At 43.8% G+C, this 16,782-nt stretch overlaps 1 protein-coding gene across 2 annotated transcripts in view; it reads left to right on the top strand.

The window, feature by feature from the left end:
- Positions 1–11,217, top strand: part of LOC143180797 (dipeptidase 1) — a 65,617-nt gene extending 54,400 nt beyond the window's left edge. For both annotated transcript variants that reach the window (XM_076380765.1, XM_076380764.1), the window contains 2 exons: positions 4,600–4,735; positions 9,411–11,217. In XM_076380765.1, the coding sequence (XP_076236880.1) occupies positions 4,600–4,735; positions 9,411–9,527 (253 nt within the window). In that variant the 3' untranslated portion in view covers positions 9,528–11,217. The remainder of the gene's footprint in view (positions 1–4,599; positions 4,736–9,410) is intronic.
- The last annotated feature ends 5,565 nt before the right edge of the window (positions 11,218–16,782 follow it).

Genomic DNA, 16,782 nt, shown 5'->3' with positions numbered 1-16,782 from the left:
GCGTGATTCTACATAAATTATGACGTCGGTTTATTTAACCCGAGCTGTGTTACCTTATCCATTACCCCATAATGTTACGATTACCCAGCAGTTACACAGGTGGATCACAACCGTAATCCAGGGATATTTTTCGTTCGCGCCGCTTTCGTAGACTTACGGCCGAGAAGAAAAACTTTGGACGAAAGAAAACCGACTCGCGCCGTTCGAGTCTTCTTTAAACTCCGTTCTCTATTTTCGCTTTTCATTTTACTCGGTACATTTTTATGGAAATTTCGTATTACGGCTTTTTTATATTTCCCTCCGGCTCTCTCTCCGTGTTGCTATAAATCACTGTCAAGTACGTGCACCCAAGTACTTTCGCGCAAGAGGGTATCTCGAAGTTACCGAGTCTCTCGATTCCATCGATACGAGAAGTAAAGGAAAGACGAAGAATGCGAATTCCGTGTACGAGATTTCTATCGAAAGTAATGAGACTCCTCGTTTTATGACTCGAGGTGCTAGCTTTGGCTAAAATACAAGTGAACATAGTATGATAATAGAATCTTATTTCCTAATATAGATGATACAGATCAAATATAACATACAAGGTTTCTGAAAACTGCTGCTACCCCTGCCAAAAAATAATTGAAAATATGAAATTAAATTTTTAGATGTGCTTCATTTTCTAGAAAACTACAGTGCCCCTATTTTACAGTAGATAAAGATACTGATCAGACTGAGTGTTTCTCTAAGCCCGAGTGTAACTACTTAAGTGAAAAGTTTTCAGTACAAAACTCTGTCTCACATTTTCCACTTATATTTTCATACAGAATCACTACTCTTCTGTTTCTACCATCATTTTCCAGATACTCTGTAAATGAAATATAATAGTGTCTGTTATAAACGCAATTTCATTACTCTCCCTACAAATTTCAAAGTTCGAAGATTCTCCTCTCTCGACAAACGAATCCCACCTAACAAACTTCTAAATAACGATTAAAATTCACCCAACTGTTTCCTATTCCGATAACAAGCATGGCAGGGTTGCGGTCAACCTCGAAGCAATCGTTAGTTTAATGGGATAATTAGCTGTGCCTGGACACAGTTCGCGGTCTTCCCCAACGAAACGAGCAGAACGTCCTGGAAACGTCGAAGGGAACTCGGCTGCAGTTTACTTCAAGGTTTGCCCCACAATACAGTTCTTCCATTTCTCAACTGTTCAAAGACGAAGCGATCGGAAAGAAACTTGTCAAAGTTGAAACTTGGGAATCTGTTACAGCGTCTGATATATCCAACAGATTTCTACTTGCCAGAGAGCCGATATCAATAGAGGATAAATGGGATGTCGTATCACCTCGGTCCAGATAATTACCATCAATTATCCTGTCCGATGATCTTGCAATCGACGGTAATTAGCATTGCCAGCGGGGGAGTAAGTGGAGCAGAAGGGGGAGGGAATTATCAGTAGCAAAGTAGTTTTCTTCTTTTCGTCTTTCTCCTCGTTTCCTCTAAGTATCGATCCCTTCGACGTTTCTTCCACTGCGCCAGCTTTTTCTCTCTTTCCGCCTTTCATCCCCGCCTATAAATCACTGTCACAGCGGCTGGACGAAATGTATCTTCTCTTTCGAATAGGATTTTTGGTTTCGACGTCAGCGAGGATGGCTCGCGGAAGAATAGAGAAAGAGACTGTTCGTCATGGTTCTACTGTTCTCGCTGCTCTGGGCCTTTGTTGTCTGCCTCGTTTCCTCGCTCGTACTCGCAATGTGCGTCGGTTTACCCGTGAGCAGGCTTCGAACGTATCCCCCGCGCAGAGAATTGGAAATACGTACCGCGGCAACAGAATCGCGACAAGTTCGTCCATTGCAACTGGCCGAACGACACCGATAAATCTCGTCGGCCCAATTTTCCACGGGCAATATTTTATCACGTGCGCTATCTTTTTTCCTTTGTCGCCGCGGTCGTTTCCCGATCGCCAGCGGCGTTCGTAATTGTTATTCATTCCGGAGCAGACTGCCGCCGTTCGGGCGAGGAAAAAGAAATGCCTCGGTCGAAGCGTTCGAAAATTCCGCCTCGTAATCGGCTAACGCGCGCCCTTCCCTCTTGGATAATATTTTAGCGGGCGAACGGCGCGCAGAAGTTAATGCTGGGGATATAGATCGCGTGGAAAACCTCTCTGTTGGTCCAGGGAGTACAGTAAATTTGGTAGGTTTTTACGAGAGTTGTACGTTAAATCGACACTGCGAATTTGTATTGACCGAAGTTGTGGCACAAGTGAAGCGTAAGTGCACTGGAGTTTGGTGGTCCAAGTAATTATTTAATTGTAAGTAATTAGCGACCAGGGAAAGTGTAAGTACCTACGTTCCAGGTCAAAGTGTAAATATTGGAATTACCATTTTGAGGTGCAGTGGAATCTCGATTATTCAGAATCCAGAATAATTGAACAACAGAAACGATGAATAATCGAGGCTCCATTGTGAATAAAAAATGACCAACCCTCAACATTTCTGAAATAGCAAAGGCAAATAGAAGAAGCTGGTAATTTAGCACACAGGAAGTTACCTCATTATCAGAAATGTGTGCTTCAGAATTACAATAGTATGACGCGACAGGCGCAGAGATACTCGGAGGTATCGTCGGGATATGCCCGAGGGGAACGATCGCTCGTTCCCAGTCGTCGTATAATGACGGACACACTCGATTTGGAAATTTCCGAGATTGAAACAACACTCGTGACCGCAGACGGTCGATCTCTGTACACAGTATATAGCTGCATAACTGCCAGTTTCAGCCGCGATATGACGCGCCATGAATAAGTCTCTAACCGCTCTTGTTGGGCCGACATTGTCAGCAGGTAGCTTTCAACGCTCGGCTCTGGAACGCTCGTTCCCACTGCTGGTCCTTCTCTGCCCGCTCGTTATGACGCGCGTAATGAGAACGTCGAAATTCAGACTGATCCCTTTTAACGCTCCACTCGCTCGTCATTCCTCTAATTCACCGTGAATATCTGCCTCGCGCTGACTCGACGCATCGGCTCTTATCGGGACGAGTTACGAACGTACTCTGCGAGATATATTATACAGTTTCGGTTTAAACATGGATTTTATTCTACCATATTTACCGAGGGACACAAATTTTAATGCACGACCTACCGACGAGAGATGAATATTGCTGCCCATCATCATGTAAATGTAGGTACATACAACGTAAATTAACACCCTGATCACTGTTTTATTGGAATACCAAATTTTTGCGAATTATTGTGCCATAAATAGGATTACGTGACTTTAAATTTCAATTCAAATGCATACAGAAAATTTTATTTATTTGTTCAACTTCTGTGATCTGGAAAAATTGTCTATTTAAGAAATATATTTCATTACTGGATTCATTGGAAATAGCAGCAATATCACGTAGTGCCTAATTGAACTAACACTAAAATTAGTATCGATAAGAACACTTGCACCTGTGGAACGATGATGAACACAAAAAAGGGGGGTCTTTATTTTGTTCCCCCTTCTTAGTCTCTTACTCCTTTCCCAAGCCGTCAACCCTTCTCCTAACCCTCGATCTCCTTCCCAAGTCCCAGATGCCTTCTCTTACATCACCCTCAGTTTTTACTGCTCCATCTCTTCCCAGTTCCCCTTTAACCTCTAATTCCCACTCGGTCCCTAGTGTGACGAAAAGTGGTACGGCCAGAGATAACTGCGTCAGAGTCGCAAACGAAACTGGGCAAAATCGTTAATTCCCATTATCCACTGACTCATCTGTCCTGCTGAGTGGAGTCGTTAAAAGGAATCGTTAAAACTCTGGGAGCTCGACCTGCTGGCACATTTTCGCGTTCGGATCGAGCAAGGTGGAGAAGCTGCTGAAAAGCGACGTCACGTCGCGTCGCGTCGGACGTTCTTGCTGTCGTAGAATAGAACTCACGCCACCCCCTGACTTGCTATACAGTAATTAAAGTAATGAGGGCTAAACCGCCTGAGGAGACTCGTAATTTATCCACGACTGCTCGTCTCGACAAACTCGTTATTGCGCGTCGACTTTCGCGAATAGAAGAATAGAATACGCGACGGCCCGTATCCATCTTCCCAGAAAATTCCTGTACGTCCGAAAATTCTAGAGGCTCGTCTAAAAAAAAAGAGAGCCTGCAAGAGAAAAGCGTTTTTCTTCGCGAGCCTTTGAATGAAAAACATTACTGGTCCGCGACCAGCTTAATAGACTAAATTTCCCCCCAAGAAATACGCGTGGCGAAATGACGTGAGCAATATGGAATAAGTGAAATAAAGGGTGGTCTTATAAAAGTTTCAAGCAGCTTCCTAATTGAAACTCCCTCTGCCTCCGCTGTTCATTAAAACGCTATTTCACCCGCGCAGGAATATTTATGTAAATAGCGATCGCGGAAGGTGCCCCAAGCTTTTCATCGACCCTGTGAAAAGAGTTTTCATCGAACGCCACGTAAACGCACCACCGTAAACCGACTTTACAGGCGCGCAACAAAAAGATGGAGGGTCCTTTTCATCCGTAACAAGAACGTACGATTAGTCGTGAGGAAAACGAGTCTAGGTGGAGGATAGTAAACGAGCATTTCCATAAAACCGCTTTATGATCTCGTTGTTTCAGAACGCCGACAGGTCTCGAAGACGTCAGCAAGTACCCGGAACTCTTCGCGGAGCTATTAGCGCGCGGATGGTCGGAAAAGGACATCCAGAAGCTCGCGGGGCTGAATCTGATCCGGGTATTCAAGGCGGTGGAAAAGGTGAATCATTTCTTTCAGATATTGCTTGGATTTATTTATTTATACGGCGTAAATCTTACGGAGGACCATTCTGGATAGAACATGGTACAATTTCTAGTTTTTTAATTGCAATATTTAGCTTTCGACTGGTATGTTACTAATATTACAATGAATGTGTAATAGAATCTCGACTGATAAATGTAGAATAATTAACTTTACATTCCACACTGAAGGGCCTTTTTGATTAACTCTTTTCAACAGACTATCATCAAATTACAATTCTAGTTTTAATTGAAATTCTATGTAGAATGCCTTTATCGTTAGTACACTGAATTAAAGTCCGATAATCGATACTCGTTTAGCTCAGGGCCCATTATAATGTGAAAGGGTAATTTCATCATAAAAAATGATTCCTTCTAGAGAACGCTATACGTTATTGCAGTTTATCAATCACCGCAGGTAATTGCTTTGTAATTACATTGCCAACCAACAATATGAAGTTACTCGCCAATTTCCATTAAACTTCTGCCGTGTGTTTATTAATTTATTCAGTTATTAGAAAATATCCTTTCACATAAAATGATCCAGAAAAAAGAAAAAGGAATAAACATTATGGACATTATTTCATAACTCACGGTGACTCTAAAAGCTTAAACTGCGAATGCAAAGTGCCAATCATAAATTTAATCGTAAAAGATCCCACCGTGGTAGTTAAGGATTAAGTTAATCTTGTTCAAGAGGATACACGATCGGTCCCCCAAATATGTCATACAAATTCGCGAACATTTCGCGTCGAATCTGTGCTCCCCAGCGAAAGCCAAATGACTGAGGAAAAATGATCCCATCGTCGGCGACCGGTCGTTCCTGGCGCGAAATAACCGACGACCAGGAACCGAGTCGACCAATATCGGATTTAATAAAGCACACAAATCATGCATCCGCCGGTGCATCGTCGAGCGAGACTGCTGGACCACGTACACCCACCGACGATTTTTGTTCTCTTGGAGCCCTGCCAATCCCAGAACCAGCTGGCCCGCTCCTCTACCCTCTTGGACCACCGCCTCTTCCGCGATCTCTACCTAGCTGCCCCATCTACGGCTGTACATATACAGGGTGACACTGAAAATCAACTTTTCTATACTATTATTGAAACATACCATTGACGATATATGCTCGAAGATGATTTGTATTAATAACATAGTAATTAGAAAGGGGAGGACCAGTTTAATGATCTTGTGCATCCCCCTGATTCAATTTCTACAGATTTTTATTTAAGAAGACATCTAAAAAGTTTTAAGGACTCCTAAGTTTTTAGATATAACTAGAAGAGTATAATAAGGTATCTTTTTCATTTTTAAGATGAGTAAAATACGCTATCGAAATGAGATCACTCGCTTCAGTCTCACCCTGTACATGTACGTCACACATGCACCAAGCTCGCTGATTCCTCGAACGCGGGAGCCCTGCCACGTGTTAACGTTTATCCTCGGCTCTCAAAGTGAAAGATCGTGTGGAAAAGTAATATAACTGAAGCTAGGAGGAGGGAAACCTCGAAAGACTACGATCGAGAACAGCATGGATCGCGCAGAGGAATTTTACGATTTTCTGTGAAGCTCGAATATCGATCAAATCGTTCGCGGGTGTTCGCTCCCTGCACGTCGACACGTCTTACGAAATTTACCGCGGCTCCTGGAAATCATCGTACCTCGACCTCCATCGAGGACCTCGTTCCCAGCAGACGCGTTAATACGTCACCAAGAGGGTCAAACTACTTCTCCATGAACGATCGAGCTCCCAACGAGCTACTGAATGACAGTCGAATAATAACTCCCACCACGCGACGACATTACTTTCGAACGCACTGTTTTCACCGAGAACAGTAATTTTCAAGTTGCCTCTGCGCGCTTTGCTTACTTAACGGTTCAACGACGCGACTTTTTTGCATGATCTCGTGAAATATCCATTTGGCAGCGAAATCAAAGGCAGACCTCCACGCTAGAACACTGGGTCCGAGTGGCAGGGCTTTAGCAGGGTGTTTCGCGAATTATATCGTTGGTCGTAACGCGAGAAATTACGCGTGCAAATAGCCAGACGGTGTTTGACGACACTTGACGTAACCGTTACCAGAGCTGCGAAGATAATTTAACGTCAGAACGGAGTCCGTTGATACGTAAGCACGTTGTCAGAAGCACAGTGGATGAGGAGGACTGTCAGCGGTGCGTTTGTCTACTGTCGATGGAACAGATATGAGGCAGCTGTAGAAGTCAAGTGCGGTACACTTGAACGTCGACTTTTGGAAGGAAAAGCTTCTAATGAACACTTTTTGCATAGCCATTTAAAACAGGAAGGATAAAACGATTTTACTTTCCACATTTGTTAGAATATAACTGCTCGTTAGGGAAAACGTAATTATTAAAATAATAGACGAGTCCACCGTGTGCCAAGTACCTGTATAAAATGATGTTTAAACCTCCTCACTGCTCATGAAATTGAATTTAAATGGTCTCCCTAAGAGAAAGCGAAAAAACGCTCTGTGTTTCTCATCGTCAGCCCTTCAAACACATTTATAATTCTTTTTATGGCTCTGTTCGAGGATCGAACACTTAGATGTATAAAACAGTTCTTGAAACTCTGATCATCTAGAAAATTCAAACTCGTCTTTAGATTCAATCGTTTCGCGAGAACCATTGTCCTTCATTAATTGCATCCGAGCACTCACGTAAAAGATGATTACAATCGAACGTTAAAGACATCTAATCAAAGAGCAAAGGAAATTTCGACATAAATTATCAGATTTTTGAACACATAAATTACCAAGTGAATTATCTGCCTATACTAGTTATATTAATGTATCAAGGCCCAGAGTGAATAGTTGAAACGATATCACACGATTGTACTTACACATCGCGTCAGGAAAACACGCCTGTCTTTATAAACAGATAAAACATGGTAACACGCTGAAAAGTGCGTCAATTCGTGCACTATCTCGCGGCCCATTCGCGAGCAAGATGATACGTTTCAGCCTCCCGTCCTTCCCCGCCGAAACAAAGAAACTCGTTACGACTGGTCGTGGACGAGGAGAAAAATGACGGTGCGTTTGATTAAAAACGTTCAGGATTTATGGACAATATCTTTGGGCGTCCATCGTTACCTAGAAATCGTCCCAACGTCCATTAACATTTTAATTTCCCCGACGGTTCCTCGAAGTGCTATACGCAGCCACGAGGTAAATGTTGCCCGTGGCCGCGTGGGGAGGAGAAAAAATTCAATTTGAAAGATAAAACGTGTACGCGGGCGCAAAAAACGCGCGTACCGCGACCGAGACATTCGTAATGGTGACGGGCGATGCTTTATCGCGACGTTCCGCGAGGCGCGAGCCCGACAATAAAGCTGCATTTGATTAGAGGGGCTCGAGTCGTCACGTACACGGAGCAGCCTCGCATTCTTTCTGGCGTTCGATGCTGCGAACGTTGCGTCACCCACACACCTTGCTTGTTTTAATTGGAAATCCACCGGAGCAGGTACAGACGTCGCGAATCGTGTCGATCGAATGTTTCGTTTGCGTGTGGTTGCTTTGTACACGCGTGCTCGAAATAGAAATTTACATTGCTAAAACACGGGCAAGTTTTTTGCATTGCAAAGGAACCCTTAAAAATTGAAAATTTTGGAAGGTGAATTTATAAATTTTTTAAATATCAGAAGAGATTCGCGACCCTTTTAAAGGTACAGGTATTTACATATGTAGAGTTAATTTTCCTCGGCTCAAATTTCGCCTAAATTAACTCGAAATTTTTCTAAAATTTCGTGCAATTAAATGTTTAAGTTCAAAATATAATTAGTCGAATTTGCTGTATAATTTATCTGTAACATAAAATCTCAAACTTGACCAAAAGTGGACACACAACGTTATAGTGCATTGGCATCGTGTACCACACACAACACTTTTCAAAGATCTAAAAACCTCACCCCAGAACTCCCACAACTCGCAATCTCTGCATCCCCCGCTTGGCACGAAAATAATCAGAAAAACATCTCCCCACGTCGAAAAAGGCCGATGCTTCCCAAGGGATAGGAGCACTCGATAGAAAGCACGAAACGAGGGGGTGGGCGTTTGGCGATTAAAAAGCAAAAACATGCGACAGGGTGAGGAGTAGGGTACACACTAGTCGGGGGACAGAAAAAAGTTGTGAACATCGGTTACGCGTTCGTTCAGCGAGCGTCGAAAGCCTCGGCCTGGCCTGTAATGGCTGTGGAAGGTTAATGGGCTTACCGAAAATTGATGGTGGCTGTGCAGGGTCGCATGAAATACGTGCACCGCGAACTTTTTCCCTGGCGGCCGCGGTTTTCGCCGTACAACCTCTCCCGCATTCCCTTTTTCTCCTCGACCGACGATCGCCGAGCGTGATTTTTCCTCAGAATATTCGCGACGCCATGTGCACCGTACGAGCTTAGCCCCAAGCTTTCAGCGACTCGAGCCACCGTGAAAATTGATTGACTTTTTCCTACGAGATCGCCGATAGCGAGTCTACGAAACGAACGAAAACCCCTCCCACGTTCTAACCGAGAAATTTTCCTGCTCCATTTTCAGAACGTTATTGCTAGACCACCTTTCAAACGCAGAAAATTCTGTGTCACCTGCACCCCCCGTCTGGTTCGTTCCTGTTAACGAATCGAGAATTCGTGTTTCGGTTCGCAGGTGCGCGACGACATGGCCACGGAGGGCATAGAACCCCTGGAAGAGGAAATACCACACGAAGATATAATCGGTCGGGACTACTGCCGCTACAACGTGAAGAGACTCCTGGCCCCATAGCCGTTATCGATCCTCTCTGAGGGCACTCGAAGGATGGCTGCGAAGTAGATGGAACGGAGGCTAGAGAATCGAAAGATCGTTGTCGCAAGGAGGATGCTCGGAAGAATCGCTTCGATCCGTGAATCCTCGCGTTGGAGGACCACCTTGGACCTTTTCCTCCTTGGCTCTTCAGCGTGTCTGCCGCGAGGCTCTCGGCGTACGTAAGTAGATAGGCAGACCGATAGCTGATTCTCCTCGAAGATTCTCGAGTCGCGAGGTAAAGGGACAGTGGCAATCAGCGTGGAAAGAGCGACCTCGCGAGTTTTGGAAGGGACGATTGTATCTCGTGTGAAGCTTCAGACGTGTGTATGTGAGAAGCGTCGAGTGGAGAGCATTCGTTCGTAGATAAGGGTGAGCTTTGAAGCTTCGAGAATGAAGGCTCGCGATTCGATGGGCAATGCGTTTAGAGCGAGTTGAAGATACAGGCGTACTCGATGTCTAATATTGCACTCAACGATTTCCTCGTCGATGCTGGAACCAAAACTGTTCTAGTCAATAATTATATTATATATAAATATGTACACATTTATGATCTCGCGAGCGACTGACACCGACTGACGACGGTGGCTAGTACGATTCGAGTGGGTGACTGTCGATGTGCGTGAGTGCGTGTGGGTGCGAGAAGAATGACGATGCTTGTACATATGGTACCTGAAGTCGAAGAACATATTGGTCCTCCTGTGAAACAGACCGGTCTGGCTTCAATCGAAATCAGATGATAAGGGTACCTTGGGACATTGGCTGAAATATTGAAAGATGAATATATTTCTTCTGTATCTACGACTATCCTATCAAGTTATCCTCAGCGTTGCTTCTTGGCTTTAACTTTTCTTTCGAATAGTTCAGTTCCACGAGACTTTATGGGATCAGAAATTTGAGAAATAGTTTGTGTAATGAAATTTACCTGTTAGAGATCTAAAATTTTATACTGAACTTATCTTTCAAGATTTCACAAACATTCCAGGAGTTCCCTTGTAAAATGAATCCTTCTGTAAACCTCACTAAATTGTTTGAAACTTGCAATAAACAGATTCCTATCCTCGTTTAGCGAATAGCAAAGCGGGCCGGTTTGATCGGTGCTGGAGGAACCTAGATATGGAGTTAGACTTGAAGGAGCGAACCGTTGACTAAGTCGACGAAGTACTGCGAGAACTTTCCTACGATTTTGCACGATCGAAGTTGACGTCGACACGCGCCCGTCGATGTATATCATGAATGATTTTGAGACGCGTCTTGTTATCGTAACCACCACTTTAAGGCTCATATATTCTACTAACGCACCGATAATATCCTTTCTTAACGATGTTTTTACACTAAACTTTTAATATAGCCAAATTTTAACGATCCCGCATCCGAGCATGGGACAAAGAAAGACAAAAAAAGAGAAAAAGACGAAGCATCAACTTCCCTCGTGCCATCGATACACATCAGGTCGTTGATTTCACGAAAATCTACGCGCGATCAAAGCGCGGCGTCACTTACGTTCCGATTGTAAAAGAAAGAACAAAAAACAGACTTGTTTCGTATCGATCGAATTAATGACCATTCGTGTGCAAGTAGTCGTGATCAACGAAGCGGCAGCCTCGTGAGTATATCCTAACATTTCAAACGTTACTGATACCCGAAATAAATCGACGACGAATCGAAACAGTCTCGTTGTTCAAATGAACCCTCTCCTATCTGCCCTATTCTTTCCCTTTTCTCTTAGCTGACAACCCTCGATCGACAGGGACTCTTAACGCGATGCCGAAGCGAGAAGTGGACGATCCTCCAGGCAGCGCAACTAGATCGAGCCCGATATAAGCGCACAGTTGTAAATCGAGTCCATCGATTTCCGAGTTTACAAGTAACAAAGGACGGCTGCTCGTTGCCGATTCACACAGCACATAGAAACCAATCAAGTGCAAAGCGTTCACGTTGAAATCGTAAACGCGGCCTAGTTTATCGGCATTTCGGGGATCGTACGTGCTGTAAATTCCGCTCGGGCTTGATTAGATTGTCGTTCCGCGGATTTGATAACGTCTGATTACCTATCAATCGAATAAATCAATCGGGGAACTCTGCAAAATTTGACGCAATACCCTGCGGGGAAATTGACAATGGGAAGATTATTTTTCGAATCATTAGATCAGCTCATGCATAATATTACTGGAGTCTATTTGAGTTCGATGAAATTTAATATTAATAGTTATGTTCAATGTCTGACATATAGATTACTATTTTCTATGATGGTTTCTTATATTTTAGATTTAGACGATGCTTCAATCTCTGTGTAAAAATTACCTATCTATTCTTTTAAGCCGGAATGTGACTCACAATAAGACGACGTTATTCCTGGCATGACCTAGTATTAATACTTTATTTTACTGAAAAGATAAAACAAATTAAATATTAAAGGGATTCTTAAATTACAAATCAATACCTCAGCTTTGGTAATTTTAGCGTGAAATATAAATTTACAAATCCAGCTTGCCAACCCAAGACCTGTTTATTCAATCATTGAATTTCTCAGGCAACTGGGTATCTTCTACATACGTCGATATGTAAATCTCTGCCTCGACTACCCCCGTAAATATTTCAACATGCACGGTAGACACCCTCTACAATGGGTAGTTTCCATCGAGCACCCCTAGGGCGAAGAAAAAGTCCGTTAATACGATTCTAAAGTCACAGGGCGGAAGTTTAAATCCAATTCTCGTTCCGCAAGGATAACGAGTTTTCCCTTTCTAATCGTTTAAACGTGCCCGAACAAAAGTGTCCCGCGGAAGTTTGAAAGGCGGGGGTGGAAAAAAGGACGCGCGCTAAAAGAAGGGGAGGTGTAACCAGAAGAGCGAAGTCTTTCACTGATAATTAATTTCTCGCCGTTCACGAGTCCCTAACGAGCTCGTTAAAAAGTTTTGACACGTTTAGACCCGGGTACGGCCGTGCAAAAACCATTTAAGCCTGTTCCCACGACGGGACGAGGCTGAATGAGCAATCGGCTTCTTCGTTCAACATTCCATCGCGAACCGACTGCCTCTCTCCCTCCCTCCAGCCCTTTCCGCACTAGCGCGGATTTCCCTCGTTCCTTCAAGCTGACTCTAATCTCTGCCTGCCAGGGTCGAGCACTCGACGATGACTTGGACGCGGGCGAAGAAAACGGGAGCGGAAGGAGGGTCGAAAAAAAGAAACGTGGAAGAAAGAAAGCATCCTGGGATGGGAGGAGACGCGGCTGGTAAAGAATTCTCGAAGAACCTCGGGAAGGTGGGAGTCAGCCGAAGCACTCTCATTGTTTCGCCCTCGGCGAAATATCGGCTGGGTTTATGCTAGAAACTCCACCTATAAATTCCAACATTTAATACGGCTGCCCGCGAATAATGCCAAACCGTCGAGTCATATCTCGCGTACCTGCACCGAACAATTCCGCGATACTTTTCGGCTACACTGAATCCTTCCCAGGAATCCCTGGGACAATCAGAGGAAGGCTCGTGAATTCTCCCTGGCTCGTAAATTACGGAACGGGATTACGATGGAGAAGATTATGGGCACGGTGACGACAGAGAGATGTTAAAAATACTATTAGAAAGAAGTCGAAGTGTAGTAAAGTTTCACGAGTTTTTAATAAACTAGGACAAAATTTCCTCGTTACGGATTCATTTTATTTTTTGTAGCTTAAAATTATTTAAGGTGGAAGAATTCTACTTGAGTGAACTGCCGTTCACATTCTTGGTAAAATCAAATTAAACTGCTATGAAGAAAATTGAATCTCAAGTAAATATAGCGTTATCTCGATACAAGTTAAATACTACCCTCATATTTTCTTCTGACTACTGATTACTGACTTCTGAATACTGATTTCAAAAAGTAACTCTACATAATGTCACAGACCAAAAGGAAGAGCAGTAACTGACTTCTCTTTGAGCGCTTCCAATTGGTCAGAACTTGTGAACTCTGGTATGCATACTTAGGTATAGTAACGAGTACATATCGAACGAACGGAATCAAATATCACTGGCCTGGATTTCGGACCCTCAAGCAGCGGGAAGATGAGGCATCGAGTGGGAGACACAGGTAATGACCAATGGCGGTAGGCGAAGGTAGCAGAGGGGCATGGGGGCTGAATTAATGCCACATTTGCGCGGAACACGTTGCACCGTCGGGGTTAGTTCCAGCTTATACGATCAAGAATCAAATATCGGCGGGCAGGTTGACCATGCCTTAGCGAAGGGGCTTTATGATTCGGTCAATCGTAAAGGCTGATAGCCAGTCGTATCCAGGTCCAGGTCCAGTGACCTGCAGGGAAGCTATTTCCAACGCCGCGGGACCCAGTAGCGTTTGACAGAATCCCTCTTCGTGAATATTATATCGCGGCTCGTGATTGAATCAATGCAGAGACGGGAAGGGGTCGATTCGATTGAAGTAGCATCGAGTTGTTACATCAACCCCAGTTCTCAAAATTGTCCTCACATCCTCTGTGAACGTTTCTGTGTCACTTAGCTTGTTACATGTACGTTACAATTCGGATTAAAAACGCTTGATCAAAATTTAGTAAGTTATCTACCTACGCGAGAAATATTTATAAAACAAACTTTTAAATGTGGTGAATTTAAAACATTCTCAAAGGTTTAATAATTGACTCGTTACGCTAGCATTATCTCACCGTAAACATTTCAAATAAAATTTCTATTTTAACCACAGATCTTTTCCACCGTCTCTTGCAACAGATTCAAATCAGCCCGCTCCGCAGAGATTCAAAACGCAAAAGTGTCGGTCATAGAATAAATTACGTAAGTAAATGAAACGCAAACCAGGCCATACTAGCCGTAACAGTAACAGCATTAGCACACAAATTAAGCGCGACAAGCTTGAGGTATCTACTCCCGCAATATCGGCTAAGATACCTGTGGGAGCGCCGTGTTTTCCTTTATGAATTTCAATGCCACTTACCGAACTTTAATCTTTCGCTGGTCGAAGAAGCTTCGCGGCACTTAGGGAGGCCCCGTCCCAAGATCCATCAAGGGAGTTTCTGAAAACAGTAAAGCTCACGGTAGAATCGCGGTCAGAATGGAACGCGTTAAATACGGGAAATAGGGCAGACACGAAATTTATTAACAGAGAATAGTTCATTAAACGTGTTTCAGAGTTGTTCGAACGCAACACGGTTGTATCCCAGTGACAACGTTAAGCCGCGTCGCAAAGCGTTCAAAGCGTTCAGAAATTTTTAATCTACCTGAAACAGCTTAAATTCATAACGGGAGCGAGTTGCGTCCGCGTGAACGCGAAAGCCAGCCGTGGAATGCTCGCAACCATTGTCCAGGATTATCGAATTACTCCTTATTTTGTCCTCCTCTCTCGGTGCCCTCCAGCCGAGACTTTTCACTCCTTTTTCCTTCACCACCTCCATCCTTCGTGACGCATATATGCAACAAAGTTTATGAACCCGCTGGACACTATGCATCCGCTGGGAATGCGTTTTTCCACGGAGACGAAATTGAATGGGCACAGTTTATGGCGCGAGGAATTGCGTGTCGTTATCCAGTCGCGCGGCCACATACGATTGCATCGCACTTTTACGAGGCCCACAAGTGTGGCTAATGACTGCGCGATTCGTCGAGGTTATATGAAAATATTGTACGAAAAACTTTTGGCGCATAAAATAAGGCCCTTAGCGATGCAGTTGAGGAGGCAGTGATTCTTTGTGGGCAAGTAAGTCTGGGACAATCATTTTCTCTTACAGGACTGCGTTTTCGAGATAGTAAAATTCTGCAGGTTTGCACGGGGAATACCTTCGATACATTTCTTAAAATCCATGCGCCCCAAAGAGTAGTTTTCTGCAATCACACATTTTCAGTTTATTTTTATAGGATGACTCAATTCCTTCGGTTATTCCCTGTATGTATGCATGAAGGATCCATCTCAATTTTCCACGCAGCTTTCATGGAGGAACGTGAAAGTATATCGTCAGACTTCATGATCTCTTTCGATCAAACATTTAAGTAACACACGTTACTTCGTTCGAAGACTAAAATAATATGGTATTCTTAGTAGGTGGGTCAACCCATCAATCGTTATCGGCGACACTATTCTAGCTCTAACCTAGTCCTGCCAAAAAGCCCTTCGAGCAGTTTGCAGCGCTGCTTCCAAGTTCGATACCCGCGGTTTTACATATACACGTAGATACGCGGCAGTGTGCGCAGCCATAACATCGCTCTTTTCTTTTTTTTCCCTCTCATCGAGCAGCAGTAACACCATTTCGGACGGGACGGATAATATCAATGGGAGATTGCAGTGCAATCTGCGTAAATCGAAACACAGCTTCCGTTGTCGAACGTATTTCACGGCGAAATATGCAAATTTGTGTTCCGCGGGAACGTAACGCGAAATTGCGGTGTCAAAAATACGGTCTCAAAATGACACTGACGACCGTGTTTTGCTGGCCGAACACGTATGCGCAAAAACGTTCGGGCGAATGCGTAGGGGGATGGAAAAATTGCAGAAAAGATTTTTCTTTAAAAATATGCACTTTATTTGTTTTCTAGACTTTCGCCAAATAAATGCGAGCATGTTCTCGCGGCTATATCGTTGATCTGTACAAAATGATAAGATTTTACAGTAGAAAAATATCGTTCCCGTACGGACAACAGGTCGCCACGAAGACGCGGCCGTTAGCGTCGCGACGCAATAAAATTTGAATTAAAACAAGTGAAATTAAAAAGTCCGCTCCTGGCGACAATTTGGAAAAACAAGATTCAGATCGCTCAACTAATTCGGCCCGAACGACGAAGACTCCGGAGCAAGCGAATACTGTTCCTAATAAAATTTCTCTCTCGTTTCAACTACGATACACAACGACCGTCCTTCGTAGACGCGCAACAGGAATATATAATCGCTTTTTATTCATACTCTCTTTCTCTCTCTCTCTCTCTCTCTCTCTCTCTAACAATCGCGTGGAAAGGTACAATGTGTCGCTAGGTACAACGCGTATATCGAACGTGGGTCATGCACGGCCGACCCCGACGCGCGGCTTATCGTCGTCGCCGTCGTCGTTCAACGACGATAAAACAAAATAGTGTTAACTTAACGGGATCACAAGCAACAAGGGACATGAACAATTTTTCGTAACAAAAATAATCTAAAACGCAATAATAACTGGGGAGAAACAATAACGCCGAACTGGTTTCTCCCACGAAAAGGGACGAGCCAAGTGAAAGGGCGAGCGAGGACTAGCTGATGCTAG

Source organism: Calliopsis andreniformis, chromosome 6, assembly GCF_051401765.1.
Source record: "Calliopsis andreniformis isolate RMS-2024a chromosome 6, iyCalAndr_principal, whole genome shotgun sequence".
NCBI classification, from domain to species: Eukaryota; Metazoa; Arthropoda; class Insecta; order Hymenoptera; family Andrenidae; genus Calliopsis; species Calliopsis andreniformis.
The sequence above is the reverse complement of the archived record's forward strand: the minus strand, read 5'-3'. Positions and strand labels throughout refer to the sequence as shown.